The sequence below is a fragment of the Pseudorca crassidens genome, chromosome 1 (genome assembly GCF_039906515.1).
Source record: "Pseudorca crassidens isolate mPseCra1 chromosome 1, mPseCra1.hap1, whole genome shotgun sequence".
NCBI classification, from domain to species: Eukaryota; Metazoa; Chordata; class Mammalia; order Artiodactyla; family Delphinidae; genus Pseudorca; species Pseudorca crassidens.
Genome location: NC_090296.1, coordinates 5,310,158 through 5,329,921, shown reverse-complemented (window position 1 = coordinate 5,329,921; position 19,764 = coordinate 5,310,158). Strand labels below are relative to the sequence as shown.

At 42.7% G+C, this 19,764-nt stretch overlaps 1 protein-coding gene across 5 annotated transcripts in view; it reads left to right on the top strand.

Annotated features, from left to right (window-relative positions):
• The window catches only part of WDR25 (WD repeat domain 25), a 141,764-nt gene that overhangs the window by 120,334 nt on the left and 1,666 nt on the right, over window positions 1–19,764 (top strand). For all 5 annotated transcript variants that reach the window (XM_067725721.1, XM_067725731.1, XM_067725741.1 and 2 more), the window contains exon 5: window positions 17,666–17,836. In XM_067725721.1, the coding sequence (XP_067581822.1) occupies window positions 17,666–17,836 (171 nt within the window). The remainder of the gene's footprint in view (window positions 1–17,665; window positions 17,837–19,764) is intronic.

Here is a 19,764-nt window from a genome sequence, read left to right as displayed (position 1 = left end):
TCAATATTCCTGTAACATTTGTTGAAAACAATATCTGTGCCTTTATGCCTCTGTGGAAAATCAGATGACTAAATATGTGTAGGTCTTTTTTGAACTCTCTCTTCAATTCCATTGTTTTCTTTGTCTATCTTTACCCCATTGTTTCCATTATTGTAATCTTATAATGGGTCTTGTAATCAGGTAGTGTAAGTCTTCCAATTTTTTTCTTTCGCAAAATTGTTTTGACTATTCCAGGTTCTTCGCATTTACATTTCAATTTTACAATCACTTTGTCAGTTTCTACAAGAAAAGCCTGCTTAAACGTTGAATGATATTGCATTTATTTAATCTACAGATCAATTTGGAGGAGGACTGAATTCTTTTTTCTTTTTATATTGACTTACAGTTTTGTTTCAGTGTTCTTATGTGAGCTTATGTGAGCTTTATGAGGGAGGACTCTACCCTAGTTTTATTTATACCTTAATTACCATTCCTCCAAAAACCAACCAACCAACCAACCAACCAGCACTCCTTATTGCTATCTAAAGGGACATTTTATATATATATATATATATATATATATATATATATATATATATAAAATTTTTAATTTTTGAATTTTATTTTATTTCTTTTTTTATACAGCAGGTTCTTATTAGTCATCAATTTTATACACATCAGTGTATACATGTCAATCCCAATCGCCCAATTCATCACACCACCATCCCCACCCCCCTGCGGCTTTCCTCCTTGGTGTCCATAGGTTTGTTCTCAACATTTGTGTCTCAACTTCTGCCCTGCAAACTGGTTCATCTGTACCATTTTTCTAGGTTCCACATACATGCGTTAATATACGATATTTGTTTTTCTCTTTCTGACTTACTTCACTCTGTATGACCGTCTCTAGATCCATCCATGTCTCAACAAGTGACCCAATTTCATTCCTCTTTATGGCTGAGTAATATTCCATTGTATATATGTACCACAACTTCTTTATCCATTCGTCTGTTGATGGGCATTTAGGTTGCTTCCATGACCTGGCTATTGTAAATAGTGCTGCAATGAACATTGGGGTACATGTGTCTTTTTGAATTATGGTTTTCTCTGGGTATATGCCCAGTAGTGGGATTGCTGGATCATATGGTAATTCTATTTTTAGTTTTTTAAGGACCCTCCGTACTGTTCTCCATAGTGGCTGTATCAATTTACACTGCCACCAACAGTGCAAGAGGGTTCCCTTTTCTCCACACCCTCTCCAGCATTTGTTGTTTGTAGATTTCCTGATGATGGCCATTCTAACTGGTGTGAGGTGATACCTCATTGTAGTTTTGATTTGCATTTCTCTAATAATTAGTTATGTTGAGCAGCTTTTCATGTGCTTCTTGGCCATCTTTATGTCTTCTTTGGAGAAATGTCTGTTTAGGTCTTCTGCCCATTTTTGGATTGGGTTGTTTGTTTCTTTAATATTGAGCTGCATGAGTTGTTTATATATTTTGGAGATTAATCCTTTGTCCGTTGGTTCATTTGCAAATATTTTCTCCTGTTCTGAGGGTTGTCTTTTCATCTTGTTTATGGTTTCCTTTGCTGTGAAAAGCTTTGCAGTTTCATTAGGTCCCATTTGTTTATGTTTGGTTTTATTTCCATTACTCTAGAAGGTGGATCAAAAAAGATCTTGCTGTGATTTATGTCAAAGAGTGTTCTTCCTATGTTTTCCTCTAAGAGTTTTATAGTGTTTGGTCTTACATTTAGGTCTCGAATCCATTTTGAGTTTATTTTTGTGTATGGTGTTAGGGAGTGTTCTAATTTCATTCTTTTTCATGTAGCTGTCCAGTTTTCCCAGCACCACTTATTGAAGAGACTGTCTTTTCTCCATTGTATATCCTTGCCTCCTTTGTCATAGATTAGTTGACCATAGGTGCATGGGTTTATCTCTGGGCTTTCTGTCTTATTCCATTGATCTATGTTTCTGTTTTTGTGCCAGTACCATATTGTCTTGATTACTGTAGCTTTGTAGTATAGTCTGAAGTCAGGGAGTCTGATTCCTCCAGCTCCGTTTTTTTCCCTCAAGACTGCTTTGGCTACTGGGGGTCTTTTCTGTCTCCATACAAATTTTAAGACTTTTTCTTCTAGTTCTATAAAAACTGCCATTGGTAATTTGATAGAGATTGCATTGAATCTGTAGATTGCTTTGGGTAGTATAGTCATTTTCACAATATTGATTCTTCCAATCCAAGAACAAGATATATCTCTCCATCTGTTGGTGTCATCTTTAATTTCTTTCATCAGTGTCTTATAGTTTTCTGCATACAGGTCTTTTGTCTCCCTAGGTAGGTTTATTCCTAGGTATTTTATTCTTTTTGTTGCAATGGTAAATGGGAGTGTTTCCTTGATTTCTCTTTCAGATTTTTCATCATTAGTATATAGGAATGCAAGAGATTTCTGTGCATTAATTTTGTATCCTGCTACTTTACCAAATTCATTGATTAGCTCTAGTAGTTTTCTGGTGGCATTTTTAGGATTCTCTATGTATAGTATCATATCATCTGCAAACAGTGACAGTTTTACTTCTTCTTTTCCAATTTGTATTCCTTTTATTTCTTTTTCTTCTCTGATTGCCTTGGCTAGGACTTCCAAAACTATGTTGAATAACAGTGTTGAGAGTGGACATTCTTGTCTTGTTCCTGATCTTAGAGGAAATGCTTTCAGTTTTTCACCATTGAGAATGATGTTTGCTGTGGGTTTGTCGTATATGGCCTTTATTATGTTTAGGTAGGTTCCCTCTATGCCAACTTTCTGGAGAGTTTTTATCATAAATGGGTGTTGAATTTTGTCAAAAGCTTTTTCTGCATCTATTGAGATGATCGTATGGTTTTTATTCTTCAATTTGTTAGTATGGTGTATCACATTGATTGATTTGCGAATATTGAAGAATCCTTGCATCCCTGGGATAAATCCCACTTGATCATGGTGTATGATCCTTTTAATGTGTTCTTGGATTCTGTTTGCTAGTATTTTGTTGAGGATTTTTGCATCTATATTCATCAGTGATATTGGTCTGTAGTTTTCTTTTTTTGTAGTACCTTTGTCTGGTTTTGGTATCAGGGTGATGGTGGCCTCATAGAATGAGTTTGGGAGTGTTCCTTCCTCTGCAATTTTTTGGAAGAGTTTGAGAAGGATGGGTGTTAGCTCTTCTCTAAATGTTTGATAGAATTCACCTATGAAGCCATCTGGTCCAGGACTTTTGTTTGTTGGAAGATTTTTAATCACAATTTCAATTTCAGTGCTTGTGATTGGTCTGTTCATATTTTCTATTTCTTCCTGGTTCAGTCTTGGAAGGTTATACCTTTCTAAGAATTTGTCCATTTCTTCCAGGTTGTCCATTTTATTGGCATAGAGTTGCTTGTAGTAGTCTCTTAGGATGCTTTGTATTTCTGCGGTGTCTGTTGTAACTTCTCCTTTTTCATTTCTAATTTTATTGATTTGAGTCCTCTCCCTCTTGATGAGTCTGGCTAATGGTTTATCAATTTTGTTTATTTTCTCAAAGAACCAGCTTTTAGTATTATTGATCTTTGCTATTGTTTTCTTTGTTTCTATTTCAATTATTTCTGCTCTGATTGTTATGATTTCTTTCCTTCTGCTAACTTTGGGTTTTGTGTGTTCTTCTTTCTCTAGTTCCTTTAGGTGTAAGGTTAGATTGTTTATTTGAGATTTTTCTCGTTTCTTGAGGTAGGCTTGTATAGCTATAAACTTCCCTCTTAGAACTGCTTTTGCTGCATCCCATAGTTTTTGGATCATCGCATTTTCATTGTCATTTGTCTCTAGGTATTTTTTTATTTCCTCTTTGATTTCTTCAGTGATCTCTTGGTTATTTAGTAACGTATTGTTTAGCCTCCATGTGTTTGTGTTTTTTAGGTTTTTTTCCCTGTAATTCATTTCTAATCTCATAGTGTTATGGTCAGAAAAGATGCTTGATATGATTTCAATTTTCTTAAATTCACTGAGGCTTGATTTGTGACCCAAGACGTGATCTATCCTGGAGAATGTTCCGTGCGCACTTGAGAAGAAAGTGTAATCTGCTGTTTTTGGATGGAATGTCCTATAAATATCAATTAAATCTATCTGATCTATTGTGTCATTTAAAGCTTCTGTTTCCTTATTTATTTTCATTTTGGATGATCTGTCCATTGGTGTAAGTGAGGTGTTAAAGTCCTCCACTAATATTGTGTTACTGTCAATTTCCTCTTTTATAGCTGTGAGCAGTTGCCTTATGTATTGAGGTGCTCCTATGTTGGGTGCATATATATTTATAATTGTTATATCTTCTTCTTGGATTGATCCCTTGATCATTAGGTAATGTCCTTCCTTGTCTCTTGTAACATTCTTTATTTTAAAGTCTATTTTATCTGATATGAGTATTGCTACTCCAGCTTTCTTTTGATTTCCATTGACACGGAATATCTTTTTCCATCCCCTCACTTTCAGTCTGTATGTGTCCCTAGGTCTGAAGTGGGTCTCTTGTAGACAGCATATATATGCGTCTTGTTTTTGTATCCATTCAGCAAGCCTGTGTCTTTTGGTTGGAGCATTTAATCCATTCATGTTTAAGGTAATTATCGATATGTATGTTCCTATGACCATTTTCTTAATTGTTTTGGGTTTGTTTTTGTAGGTCCTTTTCTTCTCTTGTGTTTCCCACTTAGAGAAGTTCCTTTAGCATTTGTTGTAGAGCTGGTTTGGTGGTGCTGAATTCTCTTAGCTTTTGCTTGTCTGTAAAGCTTTTGATTTCTCCATCGAATCTGAATGAGATCCTTGCTGGGTAGAGTAATCTTGGTTGTAGGTTCTTCCCTTTCATCACTTTAAGTATATCATGCCACTCCCTTCTGGCTTGTAGAGTTTCTGCTGAGAAATCAGCTGTTAACCTTATGGGAGTTCCCTTGTATGTTATTTGTCATTTTTCCCTTGCTGCTTTCAATAATTTTTCTTTGTCTTTAATTTTTGCCAGTTTGATTACTATGTGTCTCGGCGTGTTTCTCCCTGGGTTTATCCTGTATGGGACTCACTGCGCTTCCTGGACTTGGGTGGCTATTTCCTTTCCCATGTTAGGGAAGTTTTCGACTGTAATCTCTTCAAATATTTTCTCTGGTCCTTTCTCTGTCTCTTCTCCTTCTGCTACCCCTACAATGTGAATGTTGTTGTGTTTAATGTTGTCCCAGAGGTCTCTTAGGCTGTCTTCATTTCTTTTCATTCTTTTTTCTTTATTCTGTTCTGCAGCAGTGAATTCCACCATTCTGTCTTCCAGGTCACTTATCCGTTCTTCTGCCTCAGTTATTCTGCTATTGATCCTTTCTAGTGTAGTTTTTCATTTCAGTTATTGTATTGTTCATCTCTGTTTGTTTGTTCTTTAATTCTTCTAGGTCTTTGTTAAACATTTCTTGCATCTTCTCGATCTTTGCCTCCATTCTTTTGACAAGGTCCTGGATCATCTTCACTATCATTATTCTGAATTCTTTTTCTGGAAGGTTGCCTATCTCCACTTCATTTAGTTGTTTTTCTGGGGGTTTTATCTTGTTTCTTCTTCTGGTACATAGCCCTCTACCTTTTCATCTTGTCTGTCTTTCTGTGAATGTCAGCACTGAATTCTTAACTTCAAGTCTTCCAATCCATAATCATAGTATATTTCTCCATATATTTAAACCTTTATTTTTTCTCACCAATGTTTTGTAGTTTTTATTGTACAACTCCATCACATTGTTTTTGTTTAGATTTATCCCTAAGTATTTATATATTTTTATGCTATTGTAAATAGTATTTTTCAATTTCAATTTCTGGTTATACGTTGTTAGAATATAGAAATATAGTGGATATTTGTATATTTACCTTGAATTCTGCAACTGTGGTAAGCTCATTTATTCTAGTTGCTTCTTTGTAGGTTCTATTTCTGCAAAGATGATCATGTCATCTGTGAATAAAGGCAGCTTTAATTCTTCTTTTCTAATTTGGATGTAATTTCTTCTTTCCTTCTTCCTCCTGTTACCTTATTGCACTGGCTCAAACCTCTAGAACAATGTTGACTTAGAAGTGGTGAGAATGGACATACTTGCCTTTCCAATCTTAGAAAAAAAATTTTCATTCTTTTTCATAGTTACATATGATGTTAACTGTAGTTTTTTTCGGTAGATGCCCCTAGCAGTTTGAGGACATCCCCTTTTATTCCTAGTTTGTTGAGATTTTTTATCGTGAATAAACGTTGGATTTTGTCAAATGCCTTTCTCGCATCTATTGAAGGGATAGTGTGGTTTTTCTCTTTTATTTTGTTAATATGGTGGAATTTCTTGATAGATTTTCAAATATTAAAACAACATGGTATTACTGGGATAAATCTCATTTTATTATGATACATTCTCTTCTTTATATCTTTATGGGATTCTATTAGGTAAAATGTGTTAAGAATTTTTAATGTATGTTCATCAGGGGTATTGATCTATATTTTTCTTATAATATCTTTGTCTGGTTTTGGTATCAGAGTAATTCTGGCCTCGTAAGTAATTTGGGAAGTTTTCCTTTCTCTTCAGTTTTCTGGAAGAGTTTGTGTATAATTGATATTATTTATTCCATAAATATTTGCTAGAATTGACTAGTGATGAGACTGGCTTGGCCTGAAATTTTCTTTGCGGGAAGATTTGAAACCTCAAATAAATTTATTTAGTAAATATAAGGTTATTCCAATTTTCTGTTTCTCTTTGAGTGACCTTTAGTAGTTTGTATCCTTCAAGAAATTTATCCATTTCATCAAAGTTATCTCTTTGACATAAAGTTTTTCATACTATTTTAATTATTTAAAAAATATCTGTATAATCTGTAGTGATGTCACCTCATTTCTCTCATTCCTGATATTGGTAATTTGAGTCTTTTTCCTCTGATCAGTCTGGATAGAGATTTATCAATTTTGTTGATCTCCTTTAAGTATACATTTTTGTATCATTGATTTTTCTCTATTTCTTGTTTTTAATAAATTTATTTATTTATTTTTGGCTGTGTTGGGTCTTTGTTGCTGCACGTGGGCTTTCTCTAGTTGAGGGGAGAGGGGGCTACTCTTCATTGTGGTTTGTGGGCTTGTCATTGGGTGGCTTCTCTTGTTGCGGAGCGTGGGCTCTAGGTGCATGGGCTTCAGTAGTTGTGGCTTGCGGGCTCTAGAGCACAGGCTCAGTAGTTGTGGCGCATGGGCTTTGTTGCTCTGCGGCATGTGGGATCTTCCTGGACCAGGGATTGAACCCATGTCCTCTGCATTAGCAGGCATATTCTTAACCACTGGGTCACCAGGGATGCCCTGATTTTTCTCTATTTCTTTTATTTAAAAAAGTGATCAATTTTGCTTTTAAACATTTTTTTTTCTGCTTAAAACTTAGGTTTATCATTTTTTTCCATCATAAAGTGGAAGTTGAGGTCATTATTTTGGGATTTTTATTCTTTTCTATTATAGATGTTCAGTACTTTTAATTTTCCTCTAGGTTTTGCAGCTGCATTACACAACTGTTGATATATTGTTTTTCATTTTCATTCAGTTAAAAATACTTTCTAATTACGTTTTGTATTTCTTCTTGATTCATGGATTATTTAAGAGTGTTTAGATTACAAATACTTGGGAAATTTCTACATACCTGTTAGTGATTTCTAATTTAACTCCATTGTGGTCACAAAACATACATTGTATGTTTGAATCCTTTTAAATTTATTGAAATTTTGTTTGATGTCCTATAACATGGTCTATTTTGGTAAATGCTCTGTGTGCATTTGGAAATAATGTATATTCTACTGTGTTGTGTGCAATGTTCTATAAATGTCAATTATCTCAAGTTGGTTAATAGTGTTATTCAAGTATTCTGAATCCTTTCTGATATTTCTATTTGTTCTGTTAGTTATGAGCACCTAGTTGAAATTTGTGACTATAAGCGTAAATTTGTCTAATTTACTTTTTAAGTTCTGTTAGTTTCCCGTCACTTACTTTGAAGCCCTGTTATCAGGTGCATAAACATTTAGGATTGTTATGTTATCCTGATGAATTGATTCTTTTATCATTGTGAAGGACCCTTTTCATCCCTGAAAATATTTTTTACTGTGAAATCTACTTTGTCTGTTACTAACAGGCATTCTTGGTTTATTTTGATTACTGTTAGCATGGTATATCTTTTTCATCTTTTTACTTTAACCTATTTGTGTCTTTATTTTTAAAACATGTTTCTTATAGACAGCATTTAGTTGGGTATTGCTCTTTCATTTTAATTCTATATAACAATCTTTTCCTTTGACTTGTGTATTTACCCTATTTTAATTTAATGTAATTTTTGATACGGCTGGGTTTAAATCTAGCATCTTGCTATTGTTTTTTGTTTGTTCCATCTATTCCTTTTTCTCCTTTTTTTGTTTTTATGGTTTCCTTATAGATTAATTTAGCTTTTATTTTGTGATTTCTTTCTTATCTCCTTTGTTGCTTTATTATCTGTGGATTTGTGTTGTGGTTTATTTTTAGTGGTTGCTTTAGAGTTTATAATATATATTTTCATCTCATCAGTCTACCTTCAAGTCTTAACTCTTTTTCTATTGTATGAGGACCTTGGAACAATATGCAGATTTTCAATTTTACCCCTCAGGGTCTTTGTGCTATTTTTGGCATAAATTTTACTTGTACGTATATTACAATCCCCTACAATACATTGTTATTATTTTTGCTAGAAACAGCAAGTTATCTTAAAAATATTTTAATAATAGAAAAGCATTTTTTATTCCCTTCGTATTTACCATTTTTGGCTGCTTTTCATCCTCTTGTGTAGATTCAAGTCTGGTATAGTTTTCTTTCTGCCTTAAGGACTTAGAATTTTTGTTTTCAACAGTCATGCATATTTTCAAGAATTTAACTGGAGAAAAATGACCTTTTATATTTGCCCAATCGTATGCCATTTCTGTTGTTCTTCCTTCATTCCCGAAGTCCCAAGTTTTCCTCTGCTATTATTTCTCTTCAACTTGAAGAACTTCCTTTAGCGCTTGTTTTAAATAGAGCAGGTCTCCTGATGACAAATTCTCTTAGTTTTTCTTCATCTGTCAAGGTCTTTATTTCACCTTCATTCCTGAAGGATATTTTTACTGTCTATAAAATTCTGGGTTGACACTCCTTTCTTTCACCATTTTCAGTATGTCCCACTGCCTTTTAACCTCCATAGTTTCTGATGAGAAATCCACAGCATTTAAATTGTCGTTCATATAATGGTTCATTTTTTCCCCAGGTGCTTTCAAGATATTTTTCTTTGAGGTTTTCAGCAGTTGGATTGTGGTGTGTCAGGGCTTGGATTTCTTTGATTTTTACCCTCTTTGTGGCTTGCTGAATCTCTTGACTCTAAATTTATGCCTTTCACCAAATTTGGGCATGTTCAGTCAGTATTTCTTTTCTGCACTGCTCTCTTTTCCCTCTCCTTCAGGAACTCCATTGACAAAAATATTTAAGCTTCTGATATTATCTCACAGGTTCCTAAGTCTTTGCTTATTTTTTCTTTAGATTGAATTATTTCTATTGATCCTTTTTCAGGTTCACTAAGTCTTTCTTTTGTCACTTCCATTTTGTTATTGTGCTTATCCCATGATTAAAAAAAATTTTTTTCGTTCTAAAATTTCTACTTAAAAGTATATATATAATTTCTGTTTCTCTGTTGAAATCATCTCTCCATTTATTTCAAGGGTGTTTATCTCATTGATGATTGTTATTTAATAGCTGTTTAAATGTGTCTGATATTATGGGTCAAACATCTGGGTCACTTCAGGGTTGACATCTATGGTTTCTCTTTTCTCAAGGGTAGTGTTTACATTTTCCTGGTTTTTGTGTGTCAAGTAATTTCAGAATATATCCTGAATATTTTGAACATTATGTTGTAAGATCCTGGGTCCTATTAAAATCCTGTAGAGAATAGTGATTTGTTTGTCTTAACAGGCAACCAAACCTGCTAGAGTCATATTGCAAGTTCCTTCTCTCCTGTGGTCAGTGGCTCCATTTTCAGTTCTGTATTAAAAACCTTTGTTATGCGGAGCCACTAAAGGGTTAGTTTCGGACTGAGGCAGCAGTCATATGGTACTCCACTTCTCAAAGCTCTAGCTGTGCCCCTTTGTCCATGTTCCATGCACATGTAGCTTAGGGATTGTCCTGGGATGTGTGTCAGTTCATATACAGAAGTAGAGGATTCCCTTCTCAGCTATCTCCTCTTTGGAATTTCACCCACACTGCCTGGCTTCCTGGGCCTTCCTTTCCTCCTTTCCTTGCCCAGAGCAATGGAGTTCTTTCAGAATGTTAGCCTTCTCCCTTGTCACACAGTGTCCATAACCGGGATCCCTTCCAAAGCAAATAGGCCAGAGAAGATAGAGGAAAAAATAACATGAATTTCCGTCCCTTTTCCCAGTTCTTCTCTTCAGGTTTTTTTCCCTTCTGGTTTTTAGGTATTTGTGCTGCACTGCCAGAGCTGTTGGGATTGGCATCAGGGCAGGGCTAGGAGAGCAAGGAGATATTTTTAAAATTTCACCTGATACTCTCTGGCTTACAAGGACCCATTTTCTTGTTCCTCTGGCCAGGATGATGGATTTATTTCAGAAGCTTTGCTGTCCATGTCTACTGTGTAATTCCTTGATTCGGTCTGTCTGTGGGTCAACACCAGGAGTTAAAAGACAAAAAAACTCCCCCAAACCCCCAAAGTAAAAACTCAAACAAAAAACTAGAACCTTACCTGTCATATGGGTCTTTCTTCAAATTTTGACTTCCCTCTTCAACCTATCAGCTGTTATTTACTTTTCAAAATCTTCGGGTAGTTGCTTCTTGAATTTCGTCCAGAGTTTTTAGTTGTAATTTATGAAAGAGAGTGAGAGACCATAGTGGGTTTGCTCCATTTTGGTTTAAAACTAGATTTTGTTCATTTTAAAAATTCAGTCTTTTTTCTCTCCAGTATGTTTTGAAATTTTCCATTGCTATGTCCTCTAGTTTCAGTAATGTTCTCTTTTGCAATGTCTCATCTGATGTTAATCCCATCTAATATAGTTTTTCCTCAAACATTGTGCATTTCATCTTTAGAAATTCAATGAGGGGCTCATACATCCTCCATGCCTCTACTAACCTTGCTCAGTCTTCCTTCTACCTTCTTAAACATATGTTATGTATAGTTGATGACCATTGTAATGCCTTGCTCTGTCATCTGTGTCACTTGTGGGTTTAGAGACCAGAATCTGAGTGTTGTGGTTGGTCATTGTTTCTAGACTTCTTCTGTGGACAGAGCTAAGAAATGTGTTTCTTGTTAAGAAAAAAATATATCATTGTTTATGCTGACTTGTCCAATTCAAATTTAGCATTACAGAATTTTTCTTTAGCTTCTTTGTTTTTATATGTTTTTGATCTCTTTTAAACTGAAAAATTTTATTTCTGTCTTCCTTACCACAATTTTTTGGGTGTATGTGGACACTAGCAATGTAATGACTGAAAACAATTGAAGATTTCTCACAGTTCTTTTTGTCCATAAGGTATATCCAATTAGGGTTTACCATCAGATTACTGGTTTTCTGTTCATAATGTATATTCAGCTGAGGATCTGCCTTAAACTACTATGCTTTAATGTCTCTTAAAATAAACCCCATTTGTGTGATTAAGCTACCAACTCAATACATGTTTAGTTTCATTTGCTTAATTTTGCTTTCACATTTTAGAGCCTGCTTTTTAAGTTAATTTTGTTGTATAATTTTATAAAATACGTACATGGTTCTGGAGAAGGGATTGGAAAACTACAGCCCATGGGCCCAGTCTGGCCTACGGCCTGTTTTTGTATGGTCCTTGAGTTAAGAATGATTTTTACATTTTTAAATGGCTGTAACGCACACACACACACACACACACACACACACACACACACACACAAGAGAATGCAACAGTGACTAAATGTAGCTTCCAAATCCTAAGATATTTACTGTCTGCCCCTCTATAGAAAGCCTCTACTTTCTGCCTCCAGCCCTGTCTCCCCCGTTCTGTCCCCTCCCCTCTAGAGGCAGTCTGACTGATTTATTTATTTAGTTTCTGGTTTATCTTTCTACTGTTTTTTATGGAAGCAGACACAAACCTCTCGTATTTCCTGTACGCCCTTTTGCTCTCCACCTTGCTTTTGCACTGAGCAGTACCTCCTGGAAGCCAGCCCACAGCAGGCGGGGAGATGGGCCTCTTTTTTACAGCAGCACACATGGTATTCCAGAGTGTGTCTGGACTGATGTCTGTGTAACTGGTCCCTTCTTGTACATTTGGGTTATTTCTGCTTTTTAATTTTACAGGTAGTGCTGCTTTCAGCGGCCTTGTGCTTGTGTTTTCTGCTGTTTGTTGCTGTAACTTCGGGGTCAGTTCCTACAAGTTGGTTTGCTGGGTTATGTATATTGCCGAGTAACAAGGCACATGCTGTTTTGCTTGGTGTCACCCTAATTCTCTCCATAGGGACCGTACCATTTTGCATTTCTGTCAGCAGTGTGCAAAGTAAGTAATGCCCAACAACTACCTAACGGAGTGTGTTGTCAAACTTCTGGCTTTTCTAATCTGACAAGTAAGAAATGATATCTCCATGTAATTTAAAGTTTCATTTCTTATGAGCAAGATTGAAGGACCAGTTACATTCCCTCTCATATGAACTCTCTGTTCACTTCTCTTGCCCATTTTTCTGTAGAGCTCTTGGTCTTTTTCATCGATTTTTAGACCCTGTCTGTGTACTAGGGACAGTGACCTTTGCCTCTAATATAAGTTGCAAATATCTCTCCCATTTGTCTTTTTTATTTTTCTTAATTATTTACCTGTTTTTTATGCCGTGCAATAATGTTTATTATTATTATTACTACTACTATTATTTTCATGTAGCCAGATTTATGCATCTTTTCTTTTATTGCTCTGGCCTTGGCGTGATGACCAAGAAAGTTTCCCCTACTCTCAGATTGTAGAAAAATTCAGTCATACTCTCTTTTCATACTTGCATAGTTTCTTTTGTTTTAATATAAATTTCTGTTTTTTAAAAGAAATTATCCACAGAGCACTTTTTTTTTTTTTTTTTTTTGCGATACGCGGGCCTCTCCCTGTTGTGGCCTCTCCCGCTGCAGAGCACAGGCTCCGGACGCACAGGCTCAGCGGCCATGGCTCACGGGTCTAGGCGCTCCACGGCATGTGGGATCCTTCTGGACCGGGGCACGAACCCGTGTCCCCTGCATCGGCAGGCGGACTCTCAACCACTGCGCCACCAGGGAAGCCCCACAGAGCACTTTTGGTGTACACCATCCCATGTGATTGGCTACTTTTACTTGTGTGATTTTAAACCGTAGAAAGGGGCTCTTTACTCACCTCTCCAGTTTGCCATTGTGCAGAGACTCCTCGCATCTTAGAGTTTGAAGAGACCAATATATTCAAGGGGAAGGAATTGAAATCTGGGGAGAAGGGACTTGCCCAGGGACCCCCAGCCCCATCCCAGGGACTAGCTCTGGCCGGCCTGGGAAGAGGTTTATGAGCATCTGCTGTGTGTTGGCCTCTTGGCCAGGCCTGTCACCGTCCTTCACGCCCAAGCTCTAGGTCCTGCCATTAGCCCCACCTTATAGGTGTGGAGACTGAAGCGCTGAGAGGTGAGCTGCCTGCCCAGCGGCGCGCAGCCAGTGATAGGCTATCAGGCTCAGATACCCGGGTGTTTGCCTGAGAGCTTGGCCCTCCCGCCTCCGGACGTCTGGTGGTGGCGTGCATGCGCTGAGCCCTTCCCTCCCCTCCCCCCTCTACGGTCTTGGAGGACCTTGGCGGATGAGGTGTCCTTGTCTCCACGCCGAGGGCCGTGGAGGGCCCCGTGAATGAACATCATCTCCCAGGGCGCCTGCTGGAGCCAGTGGCAGCAGGTCCACGTGCATTGCCTCAGCCCCAAGGGCCCGCCTGTTACTGGCAGCCAGAGGCCTTTCAAGCTGTCCTTTCGTTCGTCCGTCCATTTGGTTATCTGCTCATTCACTTATCCAGCCCTTAATTCAGCACAACTTACTGACGCCTGCAGTGTGCAGACCCAGTCCTGGCCAAGGGTGTCCCAGAAATGTGACAGGCGTCTGTCCCCAGGAACTCACAGTCCTGTAGGGCGGGCAGGTGGCCTCGGCCGTCCTGGGGGGCCCAGAGCAGTGTCTCCCTCATTTTCCCTCCAAGCTTGGGTGCAGAGGACTGGCCGGGGTGGAGGGGAGGGGGGAGCTGGGCCCCCAGCCTCCCTCTTTCTGGGGTCCGGTAGCGCATAGACGCGAGAGGCTGGCTCGTTGTCCAGTCCAGGCCCCTGGTGGTGATGACTCAAAACCAGCCGCGGAGCGGGCAGGGATGCCCCAGGCACACAGTGAGTCAGCAGCGGGCCAGGACCGGAGCCTGCCCCCCAACCCCGCGCACCTCGGAAGCGGCACGGCCCGGGGAAGGGAAAGGCGAGCCTTCGGAGGTCTGTTTGGTGGGCCAAGCAGACAAGATTTTAAGGATATTAGGTGATTTTCATCACACCTGAATGTGTGTTGATCACGTCTTCCATTTTTCCCAAAGCCGTAGACTTCTGGCCAAGTGTCTGCAACTGTCTGCCGACAGGGGCCCTGGTTGCCAGAAGGGTCTGAGTGAGGTTCCCTCCGGCTCCAGCTAGTTAGGCCCTGCAGCGCTGTCCCACGCCCCTGGGATGGGACGTACCAGCTGTCGGTGTAATTAAGGTTGCCATAAAACCCACCAGCTAGACACACAAATGGCTCCTCTGCTCTTTCCCGGGGCAGCAGCAGTTGTGAAGGCAAGTAAATCATGTTCGGCGGCAATCACTTCAAAGGTCAGCCTCCCACTTACAGCAGCACTGTTGGCAGGGATCGCCCGTAACACGGCTTGTTTCCCGGCCATTCGATTTTACGACGCCCTAATGAATTGGGCCATTTCCATCCATTCTCAGGAAGTGTACAGAACGAGGGTTTTCGTTCTCCTGGAAAAGGCAGGTGGTGTGTCAGTGGGCACGTGGGTGGTTCTGCCGGGGACAGGCCGAGGACCCCGGCACGTTGCTTCTCTGGGCCTTCGCACCGCCCTCTGGGAGCAGCTGCCCCCTGCTGCCATCAGGAGATGATTTCTGTGAAACCCCCGGCCTGTGGCTGGAACTCAACGGGCCCTCCTCTTCCTCCAGGCTTTCCTGGGTCAGTGTGTTTTCCGAGTGCGTGGGGGGATCCAGGTGCCGCCGCTGGAGAGGGGCTCAGGTGCCCACAGATGTTACGGTCCTGCCCATCGGCAGCCACTCCCTATGGGCTCTTGGGGCTGTGTCCCCGCCGCCCGGGAGGAGATGCGCCTCAGTGCACAGGCCACATCTAGGGACGTGAGTTGGGCCGGACTTATCCCTCTCCCTTGATTCCCTGCTCCTCGCCTGGACTGTGGTGATGGGGAGGGCGTCGGGAAAGGCGGCAGGAAGGCCTTCAGGCCCCACGTGGCCTTGGCAGATGGAGGCCTGGGGCTGCTGGTGGAGAGGGTGGTTTAAGTCAGAGGTGACCGTGGCGCTGGGGATGGGAGGTGGGGATGGATCTGGAGCCATGACGACGGGCCTTGCTCCCTCCCCTCCCTTCTCTTCCCACCAGAGCAGATTCCAAACCCTGCCCTGGGATGGCGCTGTTCTTTGAGTCGGGATGTTGTGCACTTCTCAGAGCACGTGTTGGGGACTCTGGTGGTCCACGTCCCCTCCCAGGTCCTAGACCGCTGCCCCAGCTCCAGGCTGGGCTGGCCAGAGCATCTGCCAGCAGCACGGCTCCTATGCCCTTCCTGGCGGGGGCTCTGGAGCTTTCCTTCCAGTCCACACTCCAGGAGACTCATGGCTACCTGGGAGGGCAAAGCGGGCATGTGGGATCCTGGTGCACAGAGTGGGAGAGGAAGGGAGGGAGGAAGGTGGGCAGTTCCACGCTGCCTGGGGTGCAGCTACACAGGCTGGCCAGTGTTCAGAGGCCTGCAGGACTGCCTTCACTTTTCTACCCCTGGACTACTCCTCAGGCTCCAGGGGGCCCACCCTGAACTCGCCCTAGCTGAGGGCTGCTTCTGAAAAGGCTCAGAGAAGGTAATCGTTTGTTCCCCACCCTCCACCAGGAATTTGCCCCAGCGTTTACTGAGGCAGGACTTGGCCAGCAGGAGACGGGGATGTGGGCCCCAGAGAAGCACCACACCCTGGCCCTGCGCCCTGAGTAAATCCCTGCATCTCTCTGAGCCTCAGTGTTCCTCATCTGGAGAATGGGTCTCAAAATACCCCTCTGTCTAAATTGGATTTATGGAGTGCTGCATTTATTGTGAATTTGACTTATATATATTTGAAAGAGGATGATAGAAGATCTATGTCTGAAACATTTTGAAAGTTTGTAAACTCCAGTTTTTATTTTATTTATTTTGTTAGATATTTACTATTTAAAATTATGTTTATTTATTTATCTTTGGCTGCTTTGGGTCTTCGTTGCTGCGCGTGGGCTTTCTCTAGTTGTGGTGAGCGGGGGCTACTCTTCCTTGGTGTGCGCAGGCTTCTCACTGCGGTGGCTTCTCTTGCCGCAGAGCATGGGCTCTAGGTGCCGCAGGCTTCAGTAGCTGTGGCGGACGGGCTGAGTTGCCATGTGGCATGTGGGATCTTCAGGGACCAGGGCTCAAACCCATGTACCCTGTCTTCTCAGGCGGATTCTTAACTACTGCGCCACCAGGGAATCCCTAAACTCCAGTTTTTAAGTAAGTGTGAAGGCAGCTCGTTTCACGGCCGGCTGCCAAGGTGCCGGAGAGCTGTGTTTATGCTGTGGCCACATGGTGGCGCCCTGGGAGCTGGTAAACAGGCCGCCAGACCCGGCAGGCGGGCCCGAGGCACTGTGCCCGCGGCCTGTTGCTCACTATTGCAATTTAAAGTCGTGTTGCCCAGGAGTTTACTGCATGGAGGTGCGTGTTAGTCCGGGTGCTGGGACCTCCACCCTGCCCCTGCCCAGCCCAGTTGCTGTAGGCTGGAAGGTTCAGGTGAGAAAACGCCCTGAAGGAAGCGGGACAGCAGCTGGCCGCTTGATTGTGTTAGTTTAGAGACCGGAGGCTGTGGAGTGTTGGTGATGACGTAAGAAAGAAAGAGTGTCTTTAAAGCTAACTTCCATGCTGCGGTTCTGTGGGCTCGAGAACACTGGCTCCCACGATGCACTTATCGCTCCAGGGACGTTAGGCTGAGGCTTTGAAAGCTGTGAATTACGTGACCTCTTCAGAAGCAAGACCCTCGCACAGAGTATGGCCCTGGCATTGATGGGCATCACTGGTGCCTTTAGGTGCCCTGGGCTAGGCGTGGGCCCTTCCCTAAGCTCTCCTTCGCTGGACCCCCGCTGCTCTCCAGGGCACCAGTCTGACTGGGGAGATCTTCATGCCTCCCTGCACCCATGCGCCAGTGGGTGTGGGGAGGGGACGCGGAGGACCGCCCACTGTGGAGGTATCACGGGGCAGGGCCTGAGGTCACCCCGCAGCAGCCCCACCTCCACGCTTGGGCTCCTCAGCCTGGGGGCGCATTTTCCAGCACCAGCCTCTCCAAACTCTCCAACCCTCGGGGCCCTCAGCGGCCCTCCTTGTCCCTGTCTGTGGCACCCGCCCTGTACCCCTGGGGCCCACCGGCATGACGGGTGCCCACTCTTGCAGGTGGTGAGAAGCTACAAGGCCACCATCCAGCAGACCCTGGACATCCTCTTCCTCCGGGAAGGCTCTGAGTTTCTGAGCAGCACAGATGCTTCGAGCCGGGACTCTGCCGACCGCACCATTATTGCCTGGGATTTCCGGAGCTCCGCCAAAATCTCCAACCAGATTTTCCACGTGAGAAACCCTGTTTGGCATTGCTTCCAGTTTCAGGGTGCATCCGTGTAGCCCCAGGCTGTCCGGGGCCCCAGGTCACTTCTGCGGAGATGGTTCAGCAGACAGGACCTTTGGAGACAGATGGGCTGCCTGAAATCTGCAGGGTCGGGGAAGGCAAAATGCAGGTCCAGGCCTGCCCAGAGAACCTTCCACTGGCTCCCAGATCGGAGTGACTCCCTAACGGTCCTCTCACTCATCCTCTGTCCAGCACAGCCTGGCTCCGGGGTAAGCGTGTGGAGGGGCGGCCTGGTCCAGATCCACGGGAACGCGGATGCACCCCCGAGACACCCCTACCCTCCCTCCGCCACCCCAGCCAGCCTGCAGGGTTCCACCTTGCCCTGGCTCAGTGGTTTTGGCAGGGGCTGTGACTCAAGGGTTCAAGCAGGGACCCTGAAGGTAGGCCACCTGCATTAAAATCCTGCATTCACCACTTACAGGCAGAGGGCCTGGGCCCATCATTTACCCTCTTTGATTCTCATTTTTCTCTTCATAAACTGAGGGTGAGAATGTTTCTTGCCTCATAGAGTGGCTTTGAGAATTAAAAGACATAAGTACTTATAAAGAATCCAGCACAGTGCCAGGCACAGGGAGTTCTCCATAAAATGCACCACCTGTCACCACCCCACCTCTATTACCATCACCACTGTCATCATCATCACTACTGTCATCACCATCACCTTTAGTACCATCACCATCTCCAGCACCATCACCACGCGTCACCGCCATCACCGACATCACTATCGCCACCCACCATCATCTTTTAAGGTTTCAAATTAGCTATGGCTAGTCTCTTTGGTGCTGCCACCTGAATTTAAAAATATATGTCACGTGTATATATACACCATCTTCCTCTCCCTGCTTTTCCCCTTGTTCTTAGAGGATTCTAAGTGACCCTGAGCCGACCTGCCTCTAGACCTTCACTTCAGGGTTCTAGTGCAACCCACCGAGAACAATAAGCCCTGGGAGGGCCCGGAGGGTCATGTCTAGCCATTGGGGCATCCTGCCTCTGACGGCCCTGCAGAGACCAGGGAAGCAAGTGAGGTAGAGAAAGTGCTGCGTGCCTGAGCCACCAGCCCTCCTAGGGTCACACCTCCTCACCTTCTGTGCAGGCAAGCAGGCACTCCGCCCGGTAGCATCACACCAGGAGCTCATTATCAGGTTCCCATGTGCCTCTGACAGCACATTAGTCTGCAGCCATGGTTCCACCTGCTCCTGACATCACCCTCTGAATTTGGGCTCATTTAGAGGCTGTGGCTTCAGGACATCACCTAGAACACGGAACGCGTACAATGGAGAAGGGAGCTTTTAGGGGTGTTTCTGTGTGACCGAGCCTGTTAAACAGTGAGATTTTCCCTCCTGTTTGGAACCCCTTGTGCAGGCGTTTACCTCCCCACTTGGCCAGTCACCTTCTCACTTACTATGTGTTCTGGCTGCGTGGGACCCTGGGCTGGGCCGGGGACCCTCGACGGCTCACTGTGGAGGTGGGGAGATGGGCGTGTGGATTCGTTTTCTATCGCTGTATGACAAATTACAAATTACCATAAACCTGGTGGCTTAAATCAACAGAAACGTATTTTTTCAGTGATGGAGGCCAGAAATTTGTAAAAAGTATCACGGGGCTGAAATCAAGATGTCGTCAGGGCCCGCTCCCCTTGGAGGCTCGGGGGAGCGCCTGTCCCTTGCTTCTTCCAGCTTCTGGTGATACTGGCTTGTGGCTGCATCACTCCAGTCTCCGTGCCGGCATCTTCAGGTCTCTCTCTGCTCCGTCTTCACATCGCCTCCTCTGTGTGTCTGATCTGCTCTGCTTCCCTTTTATAAGGGTGCCTGTGATTGCATTTAGGGCAGTAATACACGATAATCTCATCTCAAGATCCTTAAGTTAATTATAC